The sequence below is a fragment of the Oncorhynchus tshawytscha genome, linkage group LG12, assembly GCF_018296145.1.
Source record: "Oncorhynchus tshawytscha isolate Ot180627B linkage group LG12, Otsh_v2.0, whole genome shotgun sequence".
NCBI lineage: Eukaryota > Metazoa > Chordata > Actinopteri > Salmoniformes > Salmonidae > Oncorhynchus > Oncorhynchus tshawytscha.
The window spans coordinates 56015568-56033350 of record NC_056440.1 but is presented as its reverse complement, the minus strand read 5'-3'; the positions used below and the strand labels follow the sequence as shown (position 1 = coordinate 56033350).

Genomic DNA, 17783 nt, shown 5'->3' with positions numbered 1-17783 from the left:
GCAGTGTACCCTGTACCTTGTGAAAATGTACCGGGAAAAGCAGGGGGCGGGAGATGAAGGGAGAAGCGAGGGGGGATGGATCTCTTACCAAAAAAGGGGTGAAAACGACCAACAGTAACTTTTTAGAGTAATCAATTATGTATGTGTAACTGATTAACCTTTCTGGTGGAGATTTACTGTCCTAAGTGTTTATTATTTTAATTAGACAACCCTTGGGTGCTGGGTCAACCCTTCATAATTAAACTTTGCATGATAGAGCTTTGATTCTTGGCAGTTGCTCTGTGGTGTGCTAGTATATGGTTTAATGTGGGCCATTCCTTTGCAACTTAACTGCTTACGGAGGTGCCCTGGTCTGTTGTGGTAGTGCCAGCATCCCTCTAAATCAAACCCTGATTGGATGCACCCAGGTTAAAGTTTTTGTGATAAAAAAATATTGGTATTTTTCAGAATGTCTCTTCTCATTATTATACTGAAGCACATTTTAAAACCGTTCGGTAATCTTGCAGAGCTGCAATTATTGAACTCAAATTAGTGTATTTATGGAAATGAAGATCTAATTTATTATTAACAAGACACTTGTACCACTTCAATTTTCTTCCCCAAAAAGTGTCATAAAAAAGATTCATAATTACCCTCAAACCTGAATCTAAACTATATGAGTTCCTACAAGCTTACAAATGAACTAATACTTTTTGGACCACAAAAAGTATTTGACTACCCTCATAAAAGCATACACATCAATAATCTATGAGGCGTTACACAATATGTATGAAAAATTCGAATAATTATTCACATCTTTTTTTGCCGAGCATAGATAGGCTACTGTATGACAGCTTGGAGCAATGTGTGCATTTACACTCGAAAGGGGCACTGTTGTATTCGTTCTTTTCCTATGAGTGCTTTGAATCAGCTCCTTCACATTGGAGTGTTGGAGTGAGACTGTGAGTGGTCATATAATAAACCAATTTCTTTTGTGAGACTTAAAAAGCTCTCATTCCTCTCTTCTAGACACTGAAAAATGACGACTCCGTGGCCAAGGCGGATGTCCTGAAAATCCTGGCGCTCAGCCACAAGCAGAGGTAGATCTAAGCTTCTTAACCATTAACCATTTGCTATTGCAAATTCCTACCGTATGGATTCTTTCGAAGAGCAACATTACTTTTCATTCCTTTTATGGTGCAGGAACAATGTGATGTTACCTGAAATTCAGCCTTTGGTATACACAGTATATACTTATATCCTACTGCTTTATAAAGAGCAAACCAACATATCAATAACACATGACAATCATAAACAAACCATAAAACAATGTTTTATTGGAGCAATGGCTCCTGGTCCACAGACGATTTGAGCAGCCACCTGTTTTCCACTTTAAATCCGAATGAATCCTGCTCTTGGTTCGTTCCATTGCCAAGAATGATTATCGAATGACTTCATCACAAGCGATCCAGGCTGCTGATTTATGGAAAATCATTTGTTTTTGACAGCTTTCAAGCATGTTTATGATTGCTTCGAGGGAGTAATAACTAGCAACTATTTTAATGTGAAACCATGGTTGCCACATCCTCAGGTCAACACATGTCGAATAATTACAAACGTGAGGGTTACAAGATGAAAAAACAAAAACGTTACCCCTCGTCTTTACCACCACATTTGACCTAATCCTGGGCATAACCAATTACTATATTTAAAACTGCAAAAATACAGCCAACTTGAGTGGCCAATGAAATATAAGGAGGGGCAGGGGAAGCCAGTACTAAAAGTCAAACATTTACTTTTGTGCTTTGGTTAAAATAGTAACTGCCTTTCCACAGATACCCATAATGGGTTATACACTATTTTATTCACAGTTTAGTGCTGTGTTGCCTGAGGAAAATGTCACTCAGAATAATTTTGGTTGTTTGTAGCCCATAGGCAAAAGTCTCTAAATATTGGTGAAAATATGTTGACTCAACGTGTTGATTTGAAGCTCACTTACAGCACCAAATGGTGTTGCGCTCCCTTTAAATGTCAACCTCAGATTCTAACTTCTAAAAAATCGTTCTGTCTCCCCTTAAAACGTCATACTGCTGGTTTTGGGGTGAGATCAGAAAAATGAAATGCCAACTAGCGTAAAAGAAAAATGTTTGCTTGGCTGGGCTCATGCCAACAGGCACAACCATTGGCATGTGAAATATGACAGGGCAGCACAGCAGTGAAGAGAGACTTTTCTTTCTGAGTTTGACAAACAGTGCTGTTGACTGCAGATGCTGCTCCTCGACTGCACAAGTGATGGACCATGACCAAGTCATATGTAATTAAACTCTAAACCTACACTAAGCCCAGTCAAAGGGAATAATTCCTTTGCTGCTGTAATCGTATACTGGTATTCTGGATTAAAGTTTGGTATTTCGTCACACATTCTATCACAAATGTTTGGTAGAAAAAGTAAGCATGAATTGATTTGATGGCTTGATCCTACTCAGTGCTCAGTCAGTCAGTCAGCCAGTGCTTGAGATACTATTACTACTGCCTCGCCACTGCGGGAAGTCAGAGAAGAGTTGGAGAGGAGAAGGATATGTGCTAACTGAAAGTTTCTCACCTTTCCTTTCAACAGGGGAGAGATGAAGTCCCTCCAGGCTGCCTTGCAGAAGCAGCTGGACGAGGCAACGGAGCAAGCCGAGAAACAGCAGGCCACAGTGAGTAGGAGCCCTCAGTCGTCCTCACCTCGTCTACACCTCACTCCTCTAACCTCCCCCTTGTCACCTGTCATCCGGGCCTGTGGGCGCACGTCACCCATCTCATTACCCAGCAGTCATCTCTCCTGGCTGGCCCCCTCCCTCCCACCACTTAATAACCAGCCTGGGAGAGTGAGAGAGCTACAGTTGAAGTTGGAAGTTTACATACACTTTAGCCAAATACATTTAAACTCCTCTTTTCACAATTTCTGACATTTAATCCTCGTAAAAATTCCCTGTCTTATGTCAGTTAGGATCACCGCTTTATTTTAAGAATGTGAAATGTCAGAATAATAGTTGAGAGAATGATTTATTTCAGCTTTTATTTCTTGCATCACATTCCCAATGGTCAGAAGTTTACATACACTCAATTAGTATTTGGCAGCATTGCCTTTAAATTCTTTAACTTCGGTCAAACGTTACGGGTAGCCTTCCACAACCTTCCCACAATAAGTTTGGTGAATTTTGGCCCATTCCTCTTGACAGAGCTGGTATAACTGAGTCAGGTTTGTAAGCCTCCTTGCTCGCACACGCTTTTTCAGTTCTGCCCACAAATGTTCTATAAGATTGAGGTCAGGGCTTTGTGATGGCCACTCCAATACCTTGACTTTGTTGTCCTTAAGCCATTTTGCCACAACTTTGGAAGTATGCTTGGATTCATTGTCCATTTGGAAGACCCATTTGCCACCAATTTTTAACTTCCTGACTGATGTCTTGAGAGGTTGCTTCAATATATCCACATCGTTTTCTTACCTCATGATGCCATCTATTTTGTGAAGTGCACCAGTCCCTCCTGCAGGAAAGCACCCCCACAACATGATGCTGCCACCTCCGTGCTTCACGGTTGGGATGGTATTCTTTGGCTTGCAAGCATTCCCCTTTTTCCTCCAAACATAATGATGTTCATTATGGCCAAACAGTTCTATTTTTGTTTCATCAGACCAGAGGACATTTCTCCAAAAAGTACGATCTTTGTCCCCATGTGCAGTTGCAAACCGTAGTCTGGCTTTTTTATGGCGGTTTTGGAGCAGTGGCTTCTTCCTTGCTGACCGGCCTTTCAGGTTATGTCGATATAGGACTTGTTTTACTGTGGATACAGATACTTTTGTACCTGTTTCCTCCAGCATCTTCACAAGGTCCTTTGCTGTTGTTCTGGGATTGATTTGCACTTTTTGCACCAATGTGCGTTCATCTCTAGGAGACAGAACGCGTCTCCTTCCTGTGCGGTATGATGGCTGCGTGGTCCCATGGTGTTTATACTTGCGTATTATTGTTTGTACAGATGAATGTGGTACCTTCAGGCATTTGGAAATTGCTCCCAAGGATGAACCAGACGTGTAGAGGTCTACAGTTTTTTTCTGAGGCTGATTTCTTTGGATTTTCCCATGATGTCAAGCAAAGAGGCACTGAGTTTGAAGGTAGGCCTTGAAATACATCCACAGGTGCTCCTCCAATTGACTCAAATGATGTCAATTAGCCTATTAGATAGAAGCTTCCAAAGCCATAATATCATTTTCTGGAATTTTCCTTGCTGTTTAAAGGCACAGTCAACTTAGTGTATGTAAACGTCTGACTCACTGGAATTGTGATACAGTCATCAAATCAAATCAAATCAAATGTATTTATATAGCCCTTCGTACATCAGCTGATATCTCAAAGTGCTGTACAGAAACCCAGGCTAAAACCCCAAACAGCAAGCAATGCAGGTGTAGAAGCACGGTGGCTAGGAAAAACTCCCTAGAAAGGCCAAACCTAGGAAGAAACCTAGAGAGGAACCAGGCTATGTGGGGTGGCCAGTCCTCTTCTGGCTGTGCCGGGTGGAAATTATTACAGAACATGGCCAAGATGTTCAAATGTTCATAAATGACCAGCATGGTCGAATAATAATAAGGCAGAACAGTTGAAACTGGAGCAGCAGCACGGCCAGGTGGACTGGGGACAGCAAGGAGTCATCATGTCAGGTAGTCCTGGGGCATGGTCCTAGGGCTCAGGTCCTCCGAGAGAGAGAAAGAAAGAGAGAATTAGAGAAAGCACACTTAAATTCACACAGGACACCGAATAGGACAGGAGAAGTACTCCAGATATATCAAACTGACCCTAGCCCCCCGACACATAAACTACTGCAGCATAAATACTGGAGGCTGAGACAGGAGGGGTCAGGAGACACTGTGGCCCCATCCGAAGACACCACCGGACAGGGCCAAACAGGAAGGATATAACCCCACCCACTTTGCCAAAGCACAGCCCCCACACCACTACATACAGTGAATTATAAGTGAAATAATCTGTCTGTAAACAGTTGTTGGAAAAGTGACTTGTGTCATGCACAAAGTAGATGTCCTAAGAGACTTGCCAAAACTATAGTTTGTTAACAAGACATTTGTGGAGTGGTTGAAAGGCGAGTTTTAATGACTCCAACCTAAGTCTATGTAAACTTCCGACTTCAACTGTAGGTGTAACCCAGAAATAGGAAGCATAGTGAGGGAGTTTGGTCCACTCTTCGCTCTCTCCTTAAACGATAGGTTTCTGATAAAAACTTAATAGACCAGGGACCTTTTTTACATTTTGTTCCTTTTATCATCCTGTCATAAACATTCCTTTTCATTTGCCTGGTAATCCAGGCCTCTATCCTTCATGCAACTCCGTCAGTTTTCAATTATACCTGGCTGTCGTTCTAGTATAAATTCTGTTCTATTCAGACGTTATTACATTGCCAATCTATACAGACGTCTGAGAATAGCAGGCTACAAGGGAACTTCGGTACCACACATGCAGAGTCATGTTTATACCTTCTGTATGAATGAAACCTATAGGTAACAGTTTACTGTATGCCCTTTATGTATAACTGAACTTTACTGTAGGCCCACATAAAGCTTTTATAACAGCTACAAAAGCCATGATAATGTCAGTAATTAACATTATACTCATGTGGAGCCTTTTTCATACCTAAAGAACTCTATGGATTAGCCCGTAGGTTTTTTGTGCCTTGTTTTGTGCCTTGATATTTACTGCCACATCTCTTATGGCTATCTAATTCCCCCTCAAAACAAATGATCAGAAAATCAACGGGAGGCCTAATTAATGTTCAAAACAGACCGTGGAATGGCTTTGAGATATTCAATATATGCTAATAAGAACAACATGGACGTCTTAAAATGGTCGTCCGTCTTATTTCCACAGCACAGAACAAGGATGGCTGATGTGGGTAGCCAACAATCAAACTGTCGTTGTTGACATTTTCATGTTCAGATGAGTGACAAGTCCCTGGTGTAAGGGAGTTAATTATCTATATTAAAGGAAATTGTATTGGCTACTGCAATGCATCAAATCAATGCCTGTGTTTTCACAAGGGGAAATAATCGTTTTTTTTTTAATGATGTTACCAGCCCGGTTACGACATTTCTGGGATAACACAAGAATGTGTTGTAAAGTTGAATTTCTTGGTTGTATCATATACAGCATAACTCTGCTACTGCCACTATTCAGTGTGCTAATAGAGTTTTGGAAAATGCACGATGATGCTACATGAATACCTGTCTTGTTTGTAATAAGGTGCAGTGTTTTTATTTTCAATTGAGACCATTGCCTACAGCTCTATGTGATGAAACAGAGTGTGAGTTGAGGTTATTTGACATCTCCGTAGCTGGGCGAATTTGATGTGAGGCATTGGGTAAGAAGACATTGTTTGATTGGAGTTATAATCTGCCCCTAGGCAGCTCTAGAGTTTGTTTTCTATTAACCTACTAAGCAGCAAAAGTGGAAACCAGGGTTAGTAACAAGCACAGTGAATTGAATTTGTTCGGGACGATACTGCACGAAACCAGCAACGTGTTTTAATGAGCAGTTCTCACTTCATACATTTCATAATCTTGGGTTGCCTCATTTGGAATTGATGAAAATGTTATGAAATTAGTGCAACCGATAATCAATTATCAATATGGTGTTAAAGGGAATTGTGGAAGGCTACCCGTAACGTTTGACTGAAGTTAAACAATTTAAAGGCAATGCTGCCAAATACTAATTGAGTGTATGTAAACTTCTGACCACTGGGAATGTGATGCAAGAAATAAATCTATCATTTACGAGCTGAATCTGTATCTTCCTTCTCCTTACACGCAAAAACTATAATTTAGTACCCCCAGTGGACCACATACAGCGATCAGCTGTAGCTGTACTTGGAAATGGACATTTGCGATGGGAAACACATACACATCATAAATGCCTATAACATGTAGAGAATTTGATGACCGTGAAGCTGTGGTTCCCCTCAAAAGATCCCTTTTTATTTTATTTGTATTTAATTAAAATGTTCATAATGTGTGGTTCAGAAACCTTGTTTGGGTTCACATATTCAATGTAAGTTCACTGGCGTTGTCACGTTCGTCATAACGAGGAGACCAAGGCGCAGCGTGATAAGAATACATTCTTCTTTAATAAATGAAGAACACTAAACAAACTAACAAAACGAACGTGAAGCTAATTGCAACAAGTGCTGACATTTAACTACACATAGACAATAACCCACAAAACCAAAATGGAAAATGGCAAACTAAATTGGATCCCCAATCAGAGACAACGATAAACAGCTGCCTCTGATTGGGAACCAATTCAGGCCACCATAGACCTACATTTACCTAGACATATCAAAACCCCATAGATATACAAACACCCTAGACAAGACAAAACACACATACCCACCCTCGTCACACCCTGACCTGACTAAAATAATACAGAAAACATAGATAACTAAGGTCAGGGCGTGACAGGCGTAGCGGTTTCTCAGTTTCTCGAAGTTTGCCCCCCCCCCACCCCTAAAAAATATGAGCCCGTCAGCCACTCACAAAGTTTCGACTATTGATCGCGGTCAATTGTTCTGAAATTGTGACGTCTGCGCGGCTGCCAATCGATAGCTATCAGATTATGTGGTGCTAGTGCTTGAAGTATCCTGTAGCTTTGCTTTAATGGGTACATGTTTATTTTTATTTGGTCGTCATTTTCTCATGTTAAGCCAAACGTTTATGTTTTACGAAGCTATAGGCCTACGCTGTCGCAATGCTGCTATTTAGAATGTAGGCCGGCGGCAATAATGTATTTCCTTGTTAAGTAATTAAAGTGGGAAATTCAAACATGTAGATTGTAAAATGAATGTTGAATGCAACAGCGTATACTAATCAGTAACCAATTAAACATTTAAGAATATACAACTGTCCTGTAGACCTATAGCCTACCTTAGCCGTCCTCATGCTCTCTTGCAGCTTGGATAGAAGGTTTGTGCTACATAAAACCAGTCTATTAATTCCAAATAATACAATCAGTCCACCTTCAAAACAATAGCTGACGAGGGATTGTTTCATTATGCAGACAATGCAGTCAAGCCCAGGGTTTCCTGAACTCGGTCCTGGGTTCCCCCTGGGTGTACGTTTTGTTTTTTTGCCCAAGCACTACGCAGCTGATTCAAATAACCAACTCATTATCAAGCTTTGATTATTAGAAGCAGTTGTGTAGTGCTATGGGAATAAAACAAAAAGGCGTAGCTGGCAGCCTAGTTATATTACACATTGGAACGTGGACTCCACGCTGTCGGGGCTATCCATCTCATCACTCGTAGGCTTACAAGTGTTCACAGAAGGGGGGGGGTCGCTCTCATGAGCACCGCTGGGTCTCTGGCAGTCGTCAGCTTGGTTTTCTGGGAGAGGAGGCGGATAAGGAAGGCCGGCACCATCACTAGAGAACTGTTACTGTTCTCAAGGGGAGGAAGATGAGGAGGAGCAAGGCTACTGTCATTTCTGGGCCTCTGTCGGGACTGGGAGGCTGCTTATGCTAGCTGAAGCTTAAGTAGGCCTCCTATCTACAAATCAAATCAAATTCAATTATATTAGTCACGTGCCGAATACAACAACCTTACAGTGAAATGCTTGCTCACGAGCCCTTAATCAACAATGCAGTTTTAAAAAATATGGATAAGAATAAGAAATAAAAGAAGGGACGGCAGGGTAGCCTAGTGGTTACAAATCTGTCGTTCTGCCCCTGAACAGGCAGTCAACCCACTGTTCCTAGGCCGTCATTGAAAATAAGAACGGGTTCTTAACTGACTTGCCTAGTTAAATAAAGGTAAAATATATATATATTTTTTAAAAGTAACAAGTAATTAAAGAGCAGCAGTAAAATAACAATAGTGAGACTACAGTTGAAGTCGGATGTTGACATACACTTAGGTTGGAGTCATTAAAACTAGTTTTTCAACCACTCCACAAATTTCTTGTTAACAAACTATAGTTTTGGCATGTCGGTTAGGACATCTACTTTGTGCATGACACAAGTCACTTTTCCAACAATTGTTTAGAGACAGATTATTTCACTTATAATTCACTGTATCACAATTCCAGTGTGTCAGAAGTTTACATACACTAAGTTGACTGTGCCTTTAAACAGCAAGGAAAATTCCAGAAAATGATGTTATGGCGTTGGAAGCTCCTGTTCTGCCTCCTAGAGATGAACGTACTTTGGTGCGAGAAGTGCAAATCAATTCCAGAACAACAGCAAAGGACCTTGTCAAGATGCTGGAGCAAACAGGTACAAAGGTATCTGTATCCACAGTAAAAACGAGCCCTATATCGACATAACCTGAAAGGCCGCTCAGCAAGGAAGAAGCCACTGCTCCAAAACCGCCATAAAAAAAGCCAGACTACGGTTTGCAACTGCACATGGGGACAAAGATCGTACTTTTTGGTGAAATGTCCTCTGGTCTGATGAAACAAAAATAGAACTGTTTGGCCATAATGACAATCTTTATGTTTGGAGGAAAAAGGTGGACGCTTGCAAGCCAAGGAACACCATCCCAACCGTGAAGCACGGAGGTGACAGCATCATGTTGTGGGGGTGCTTTGCTGCAGGAGGGACTGGTGCATTTCACAAAATAGATGGCATCACGAGGTAGGAAAATGATGTGGATATATTGAAGCAACATCTCAAGACATCAGTCAGGAAGTTAAAGCTTGGTTGCAAATGGGTCTTCCAAATGGACAATGACCCCAAGCATACTTCCTAACTTGTGGCAAAATGGCTTAAGGACAACAAAGTCAAGGTATTGGAGTGGCCATCACAAAACCCTGACCTCAATCCTATTGAATTCTTTTGGGCAGAACTGAAAAAGCATGTGCAAGCAAGGAGGCTTACAAACCTGACTCAGTTACACCAGCTCTGTCAAGAGGAATGGGCCACAATTCACCAATCTTATTGTGGGAAGCTTGTGGAAGGATACCTGAAACATTTGACCCAAGTTAAACAGTTTAAAGGCAATGCTACGAAATGCTAATTGAGTGTATGTAAACTTCTGGCCCACTAGGAATGCGATGAAAGAATTAAAAGCTGAAATAAATCATTCTCTCTACTATTATTTTTATATTTCACATATTTAAAATAAAGTGGTGATCCTAACTGACCAAAGACAGGGTTTTATTAGGATTAAATGTCAGGAATTGTGAAATACTGAGTTTAAATGTATTTGGCTAAGGTGTATGGAAACTTCCGACTTCAACTGTATATACAGCGGGGTACCGGTACAGAGTCAATGTCCGGGGGCACCGGTTAGTTGAGGTAATATGCACATGTAGGTAGAGTTATTAAAGTGACTATGCATAGATGATAACATATGAGTAGCAGCGGTGTAAAAAAAAAAGGGGGGGGCAATGCAAATAGTCTGGGTAGCCATTTGATTAGGTGTTCAGGAGTCTTATGTCTTGGGGGTAGAAGCTGTTTAGAAGTCTCTTGGACCTAGACTTTCCGCTTGCCGTGCGGTAACAGAGGGAATAGTCTTTGACTGGGGTGGCAAAATGGCACTGCCTGGTATAGAGGTCCTGGATGGCAGGAAGCTTGGCCTGTGATGTACTGGGCCGTTCACACTACCCTCTGTGGTGTCTTGCGGTCAGAGGCCGAGCAGTTGCCATACCAGGCAGTGATGCAACCAGTCAGGATGCTCTCGATGGTGCAGCTGTAGAACCTTTTGAGGATCTGAGGACCCATGCCAAATCTTTTCAGTCTCCTGAGGGGGAATAGGTTTTGTCGTGCCCTCTTTACAACTGTCTTGGTGTGCTTGGACCATGATAGTTTGTTGGTGATGTGTACACCAAGGAACTTGAAGCTCTCAACCTACTCCACTGCAATTTGATGAGAATGGGGTTGTGCTCGGTCCCCTTTTTGCTATAGTCCACAATCATCTCCTTTGTCTTGATCACGTTGAGGGAGAGGTTGTTTTCCTTGCACCACACAGCCAGGTCTTGACCTCCTCCCTATAGGCTGTCTCGTCATTGTCGGTGATCAGATCTGCCACTGTTGTGTCATCGGCAAACTTGATGATGGTGTTGGAGTCGTGCCTGGACATGCAGTACAGGAGGGGACTGAGCATGCACCCCTGTGTTGAGGATCAGCATGGCGGATGTGTTATTACCTACCCTTACCACCTGGGGGCGACCCGTCAGGAAGTCCGGGATCCAGTTGCAGAGGGAGATGTTAAGTCCCAATGTCCTTAGCTTATTGATGAGCTTTGAGGGCACTATGGTGTTGAACGCTGAACTGTAGTCAATGAATAGCATTCTCACATAGGTGTTCCTTTTGTCCAAGTGGGAAAGGGCAGTGTGGAGTGCAATAGAGATTGCATCATATGTGGATCTGTTGGGGCGGTATGCAAATTGTAGTGGGTGTTGATGTGAGCCATGATCAGCCTTTCGAAGCCCTTCATGGCTACAGATGTGAGTGCTACAGATGTCAGAGAAGACAGTTGGTCAACGCATGCTCACAGTACACGTCCTGGTAATCCTTCTGGCCCTGTGGCCTTGTGAATATTGACCTGTTTAAAGATCTTACTCACATCGGCTGCGGAGAGCGTGATCACACCATTTTCCAGAACAGCTGGTGCTCTCATGCATGGCTCAGTTTTATTTTCCTCGACGCGAGCATAGAAGTAGTTTACCTTGTCTGGTAGGCTCATGTCACTGGGCAGCTCTTGGTTGAGCTTCCCTTTGTAGTCTGTAATGGTTTGCAAGCCCTGCCACATCGGTCAATCGTCAGAGCCGGGGTAGTATGATTCGATCTTAGTCCTGTATTGAAGCTTTGCCTGTTTGATGGTTCATCGGAGGGCATAACAGGATTTCTCGTAAGCTTCCGAGTTAGAGTCCCGCTCCGTGAAAGCGGCAGCACTAGCCTTTAGCTAATCTTCCACCTGTAATGGTGTTTCGTCAGTCGATGTGATTGTAGCTTTGCTGATGTAGTTATCTTCTGTAATTTGGCATGAGCTTGATCAGATACATCTTTTTTGGGGAGTTTTTGTGTACCACTTGGTTTTGACTTTTGTTTATACATCTTGAACAACGCACTCACTCTCCATCCGAATCTGACCTGATTCACCAAATATTTTAAAACTTGATTTTAGATGAGATGATGAGGAGGCCAATTAGATGAGGAGTTCGATGCGGGCTGGCGCCGCTGAGAAATAGTCTAACTAGATGTATGATAACTATATTGTCTGTCTGACTCACCTACTACCATGAAGATTGGACAACACAAACACTTTCCCTGCTACATGTGGAAATTAAAAAGGAGGGTTACTGTCAGAGTTATTTACAAAAGGAATAACATTATGACATAGGTGTGAGATGACAGGCGCATGCCCCCCCCCAATCATGACTAACCAATCATGAATGAATGGTACCTTAGACAAGACAGTAGCAACAACACTAGATGCCCAAATCTCATAACTTTCTTAGCAAAAAGGTTCTGTGGTGCCTGTCACTTAAACACAGATCCAATTGTATTACCTCTGTATGACTGGTCTACGAACCTGGCATCAGTAAAGTTATGCAGCCTGTAAACAAACGTTAAAAGATGAACAAATTTAGGTAGGCCAAGAAAAACTCCAATAGATAAACCACACACAAAAATGTATGATTGAATTTCCCAGTGGGAGGCATGCTATTCCAAAAAGTATTACATCATGATGAAAAAGATAGACCTGGTTATTTCATCACTTTCATAACAAATATGACATCGTATTTGTAACACTAGTTGCACATGCTGTGCATTGCAATATACCGTTTAATTGTATAACAGCTCTGGAAACACACAAAACTTTCCCAACATTACTCAGGCTTATTGCATTGATTTAACCAGTACGTCATACGAATGAATTATACTGTAATAACACAATTCAAAATGTCAAATCTTAACCATGTAGAATGCTACAGTTTTCTATTTTCTATCCATCATTTCAGTGTGTCGTGCCACAGCCCAAAGGGAACGTTGTGCTGGGATGTGTTATCGACGTACCCATGGGCAGGGCCATGAACTACAAATACATCAACATGAACTGTGATGTTATTCGTGTGTCAACCGCCTAGCCCCAGTTTACAGTCCCCCGGGTGCCTTCAGAGCTGAGGTCACCTGGGCAATGAATTCTCTCCCCTTCCTCCCTGGGACAATCTCAATGGCCTCATTGAAGGACAACCTTTCCCTCAGAATCCTTCGTCGCAGAGGTGAAATAGAAAGCAGAATCGGGATTGGAATAACCCCCCCCCCACACACACCGCTATCCAGTCTTATAGTTGTAGTCCTGCGCTGCGGTTGGCCGCTATCTGCATCAGCCGTTTAAGGCCTGACTGCTTGTTAAAATACAGGGCATGGGGAATGGCTGCACTACAGAGACATGCCGAGCTCGCGATATAGGGATTGCAATAAACAAAGATATCACTCTGACACAATGAGCATATGGCTATGAAATTAATCACACAGTGGAAAATAGTCAGTCGCCTATCACAGGCATAAATGCATCCAATATGAGAAACAGCAACCCCACCAACAGTCAACCTACCTTTTCTAGATACACACATTTACGATAAATCATAGTCTAAACAAGCAGTGAATCATAATGTTTTACTTAGCTTCTAAAGATTCACAAAAACACATATAAAACGAACTAAAATAGCAGTAAAACGTGTAATATAACCACACGGAGGTACTTGGAGCATTAGCAGGATGTCTGATTTAAAGGCAGAGAATCATTTTAAGTTGTTTGACCTTGGGATGTATAGATCTGTTTTGAAGATAGTGCAACAACATACTGTATGATGAAATCCAGTGCAGGCAGGTGGCATGGTTGGTGACAGTTACTACCTTCATGATAGCTTAACGTAAATGTCATAATTTAAATGTAAGAAACAGTCTGTAAAAAATGGACAGTCTGTAAGAAAATACATGTCTTTACTTTGATTTATTTCGCCTACAGATCAAGTTCCTCAAGATGGAGATGGAGAAAAAGACCAAAATAATCAAGGACCTGCAACAGGAGGTACTTTTTGTTCTCCTCACCTACCGCCAATGACTGACTCATTCCTAATTCATGATCACATTCCTAATTCATGATCACCATGACCTGTAAATGTTATGTTACTGTTATAAGAGTAATGCCTCAGTAATCGTATCATACAATATCTATGGTCATCGACATCACGTGAACTAGTTTTGATATCCTTTTTTCTAAATCAATATGATGCTGTCATTTTGAATTGCAAAGGTCACAGATAGCCATAGGCAACTAAGGGCCTTATACTGTCAGTGTTGAATGATGTAATTGGTGGAGAGGCCTATTATGAGCACTAATACCACTGGATGCGCTGAATTCGTCAGAGCCTCGGGGCTTTGAGCTGGGCTGGTGTCGTGGGACCTTCTAATTGGCTAACCTGGGGTCAGTGGGTAGTTACAGGCTGCAGCGTGGCTGGCGCAAAATCCTGTAGCTTAAGGGCAAATGCCCCAGAGCAGAGGAGAAGAAAGTAATCAATCATAAATGGAGTCACGACGGTTTGGAAGATGTTCTACCACAGCTGCATAGTAGCCCTGGACCAGAAGCTACCACAATATTCAGAATTTTGGAGGTGATGTCGGGTCCGGTTGTCAAAACCGGAGATACTTGGGAGGCCTCAGCCTGTTTGTCGGATTCCCATGCCTCGGTGGGTTCGACAGGTTCCCCTGCCTCAGCTGGCTCGACGGGTTTACACACCTCAGCGGGATCGATAAGGTCCCTTGCCTCAGCTGGCTCGACAGGCTGCCATGCCTCAGCTGGTTCAATAGGCTCCCATGCCTCAGCTGGCTCGATAGGCTCCTGTGCCTCGACCAAGGGAACCGGGGAGGTCTCTGCCGGCTCATCAGGCTCTCACGCCTTAGCCGGTTCGCCAGGTTTCTGCACCTCAGCGGAGGCGACCGGTCCGCTCCTGATCCCCAGGGTCGTCCCTTTGGTTGGCGTCCTGCGGCCGGAGCCGAATGCGCCGGGGAGGGGGTGCTGTCATGTATGCTCTCTCTCCGGCACTCTAGGTTGTCATGCCTCCGCGCATCAGCCGGATCTACAGGTTCCCGTGCCTTGGCAGAGGGGACCGGTCCGCTCCTGATCTCCGTGATCGTCATCTTGGTCGGCGTCCTGCGGCAGGAGCCGCGCGTCGTGGAGGGGGTACTGTCACGTGTGCTCCCTCTCCGGCCTCTAGGTCACCAGGAGGTCACCTGGCTGCTCTTTATGGCGAACACCTGTCACCAACATTATTAAACGTATTCACTCCCTGAACTTGCTTCCCGACTCTCAGCGCACTCTTTACAGTAATGTTGTACAACAGATTAGTCTAAATGACTTGTAAATGAGGCAATGAAAGGATACAGTCCTTTGTATGCCACAGTCAATGATTTTACAGTTACAGTTCATATAAGGAAATCAGTCAATTGAAAAAAAATAATTAGGCTCAATCTATGGATTTCACATGAATGGGTGGGCTTGGGAGAGCATAGGCCCACCCACTTGGGGGACAGGCCCACCCACTGGGGAGCCAGGCCTATCCAATCAAAATGAGTTTTTCCCCACAAAAGGGCTTTATTACAGACAGAAATACTCATCAGCTGTCTGGATGGCTGGTCTCAGACGATCCTGAAGGTGAAGAAGCCAGATGTGGAGGTCCTGGGCTGGCGTGGTTACACGTGGTCTGCAGATGTGAGGCTGGTTGGTCAAAAACTACATTGGAGGTGCTTTATGGTAGATACATTAAAAATGTAATTATCTGGCAACAGCTCTGGTGGATATTCTTGCAGTCAGCATGCCAATTGCACACTCCCTGAAAACTTGAGACATCTGTGGCATTGTGTTGTGTGCCAAAACTGCACATTTTAGAGTGGCCTTTTATTGTCCCCAGAACAAGGTGCACCTGTGTAATGATCATCCTGTTTAATCAGCTTCTTGATATGCCACACCTGTCAGGTGGATGGATTATCTTGGCAAATGAGATATGCTCACTAACAGGGATGTAAACAAATGTATGCACAAAATTTGAGATAAATACACTTTTTGTGCACATGGAAAATTTCTGGGATATTTTATTTCAGCTCATGAAACATGGGACCAACACTTTACATGTTGTGTTTATATTTTTGTTCAGTATAAATCCTCAATCGCGTCTTTAAAAATACTTGCAAGGCACAGAATCACACCAATCACTATGCCAACAAAGGCTTCCAGTAGCATGACCTATGTAGGAGGGAGTCGAATTGTACTTAAATCAAGCTCAAAATAAACATGGGTCTTTGGGAGAGTTACAATTGAAAATGTTTTACACAGTTCATTGAAGTTGTGTTTGGGCAGAACCTCTGAGATTTCTGCTGGCAGTCAGAAGCACTGGAAATGGGCTCTGTGAACACTTTGGAAGTACATTATGTAGAGCCAGCGCTTCCCTATCAGTTGGTCGCTGTAGTGTTGACATTTGAAGTCTTGGCTTTTTCCTGTGCCAGATCTATCTCTCCAGATTTGAGTGTCATTGTAGCTTGATACAGAGGGGTCATCAGTAGTGGATAGTGACGTCTGAGAACTACTTTGACGGCTGTAGCTTTGACATTTCAAGTCTTGGCTATATCCTACACCGGGTGTGTCATGAAAAATATCTCAACATCTTTGGGTGTCTTTTTTCACTAGATACAGAGGGTTCATCTGTTCATTCATTCCTACTGTGTAAGTCAGAGTGGTATCCTAATTTTGTCATATCCCATCACACAACATTTGTAATTTGTCCACTCTTATTGTGTTTTTACTACACTCTGCAATGCCATTGAGACGAGACGGAAGTCGTTTTCTTAGATTTCAGATACATTGTAATCTCGTTGTGACAAACCAATGGTATTGACTTTCTAAAGGCTTAAATAAATGGATCTCTAAAAGAACCGTATAATAACAGAAGTTCCTGTCTTTTAGGATGTGTCTTACGTCTGGGGAAATACATTTTTTTTAATCAATTACAGTACAGAACAGAGATATATCCTTCCTGTCCTGTTATAATTAATGAAATGTCATCTGCATATATACAGTTGAGGGTCGGAAGTTTACATACACTTAGATTGGAGTCATCAAAACTAGTTTTTCAACCACTCCACACATTTTTTGTTAACAAACTATAGTTTTGGCAAGTTGGTAAGGATATCTACTTTGTGCATGACACAAGTAATTTTCCCAACAATTTTTACAGACAGATTATTTCACTGTATCACATTTCCAGTTGGTAAGAAGTTTACATACACTAAGTTGACTGTGCCTTTAAACAGCAAGGAAAATTCCAGAAAATTATGTCATGGCTTTACAAGCTTCTGATAGGCTAATTGACATAATTTGAGTCAATTGGAGGTGTACCTGTAGATGTATTTCAAGGCCTACCTTCAAACTCTGTGCCTCTTTGCTTGACATCATGGAAAAATCAAAAGAAATCAGCCAAGACCTCAGAAACAAAATTGTAGACCTCCACAAGTCTGGTTCATCCTTGGGAGCAATATACAAATGCCTGAAGGTACCACGTTCATCTGTACAAACAATAGTACGTAAGTATAAACACCATGGGACCACACAGCCGTCATACCGCTCAGGAAGGAGACGTGTTCGGTCTCCTAGAGATGAACGTACTTTGGTGCAAAAAGTGCAAATCAATCCCAGAACAACAGCAAAGGACCTTGTGAAGATGCTGGAGCAAACAGGTGCAAAAGTATCTATATCCACAGTAAAAC

The 17783-nt window shown here is 42.5% G+C and overlaps 1 protein-coding gene across 3 annotated transcripts in view; it reads left to right on the top strand.

Moving 5' to 3' along the window:
• Positions 1-17783, top strand: part of luzp2 (leucine zipper protein 2) — a 157660-nt gene that overhangs the window by 92210 nt on the left and 47667 nt on the right. For all 3 annotated transcript variants that reach the window (XM_024399161.2, XM_024399160.2, XM_024399159.2), the window contains exons 3-5: positions 1009-1079; positions 2597-2678; positions 13993-14055. In XM_024399161.2, the coding sequence (XP_024254929.1) occupies positions 1009-1079; positions 2597-2678; positions 13993-14055 (216 nt within the window). The remainder of the gene's footprint in view (positions 1-1008; positions 1080-2596; positions 2679-13992; positions 14056-17783) is intronic.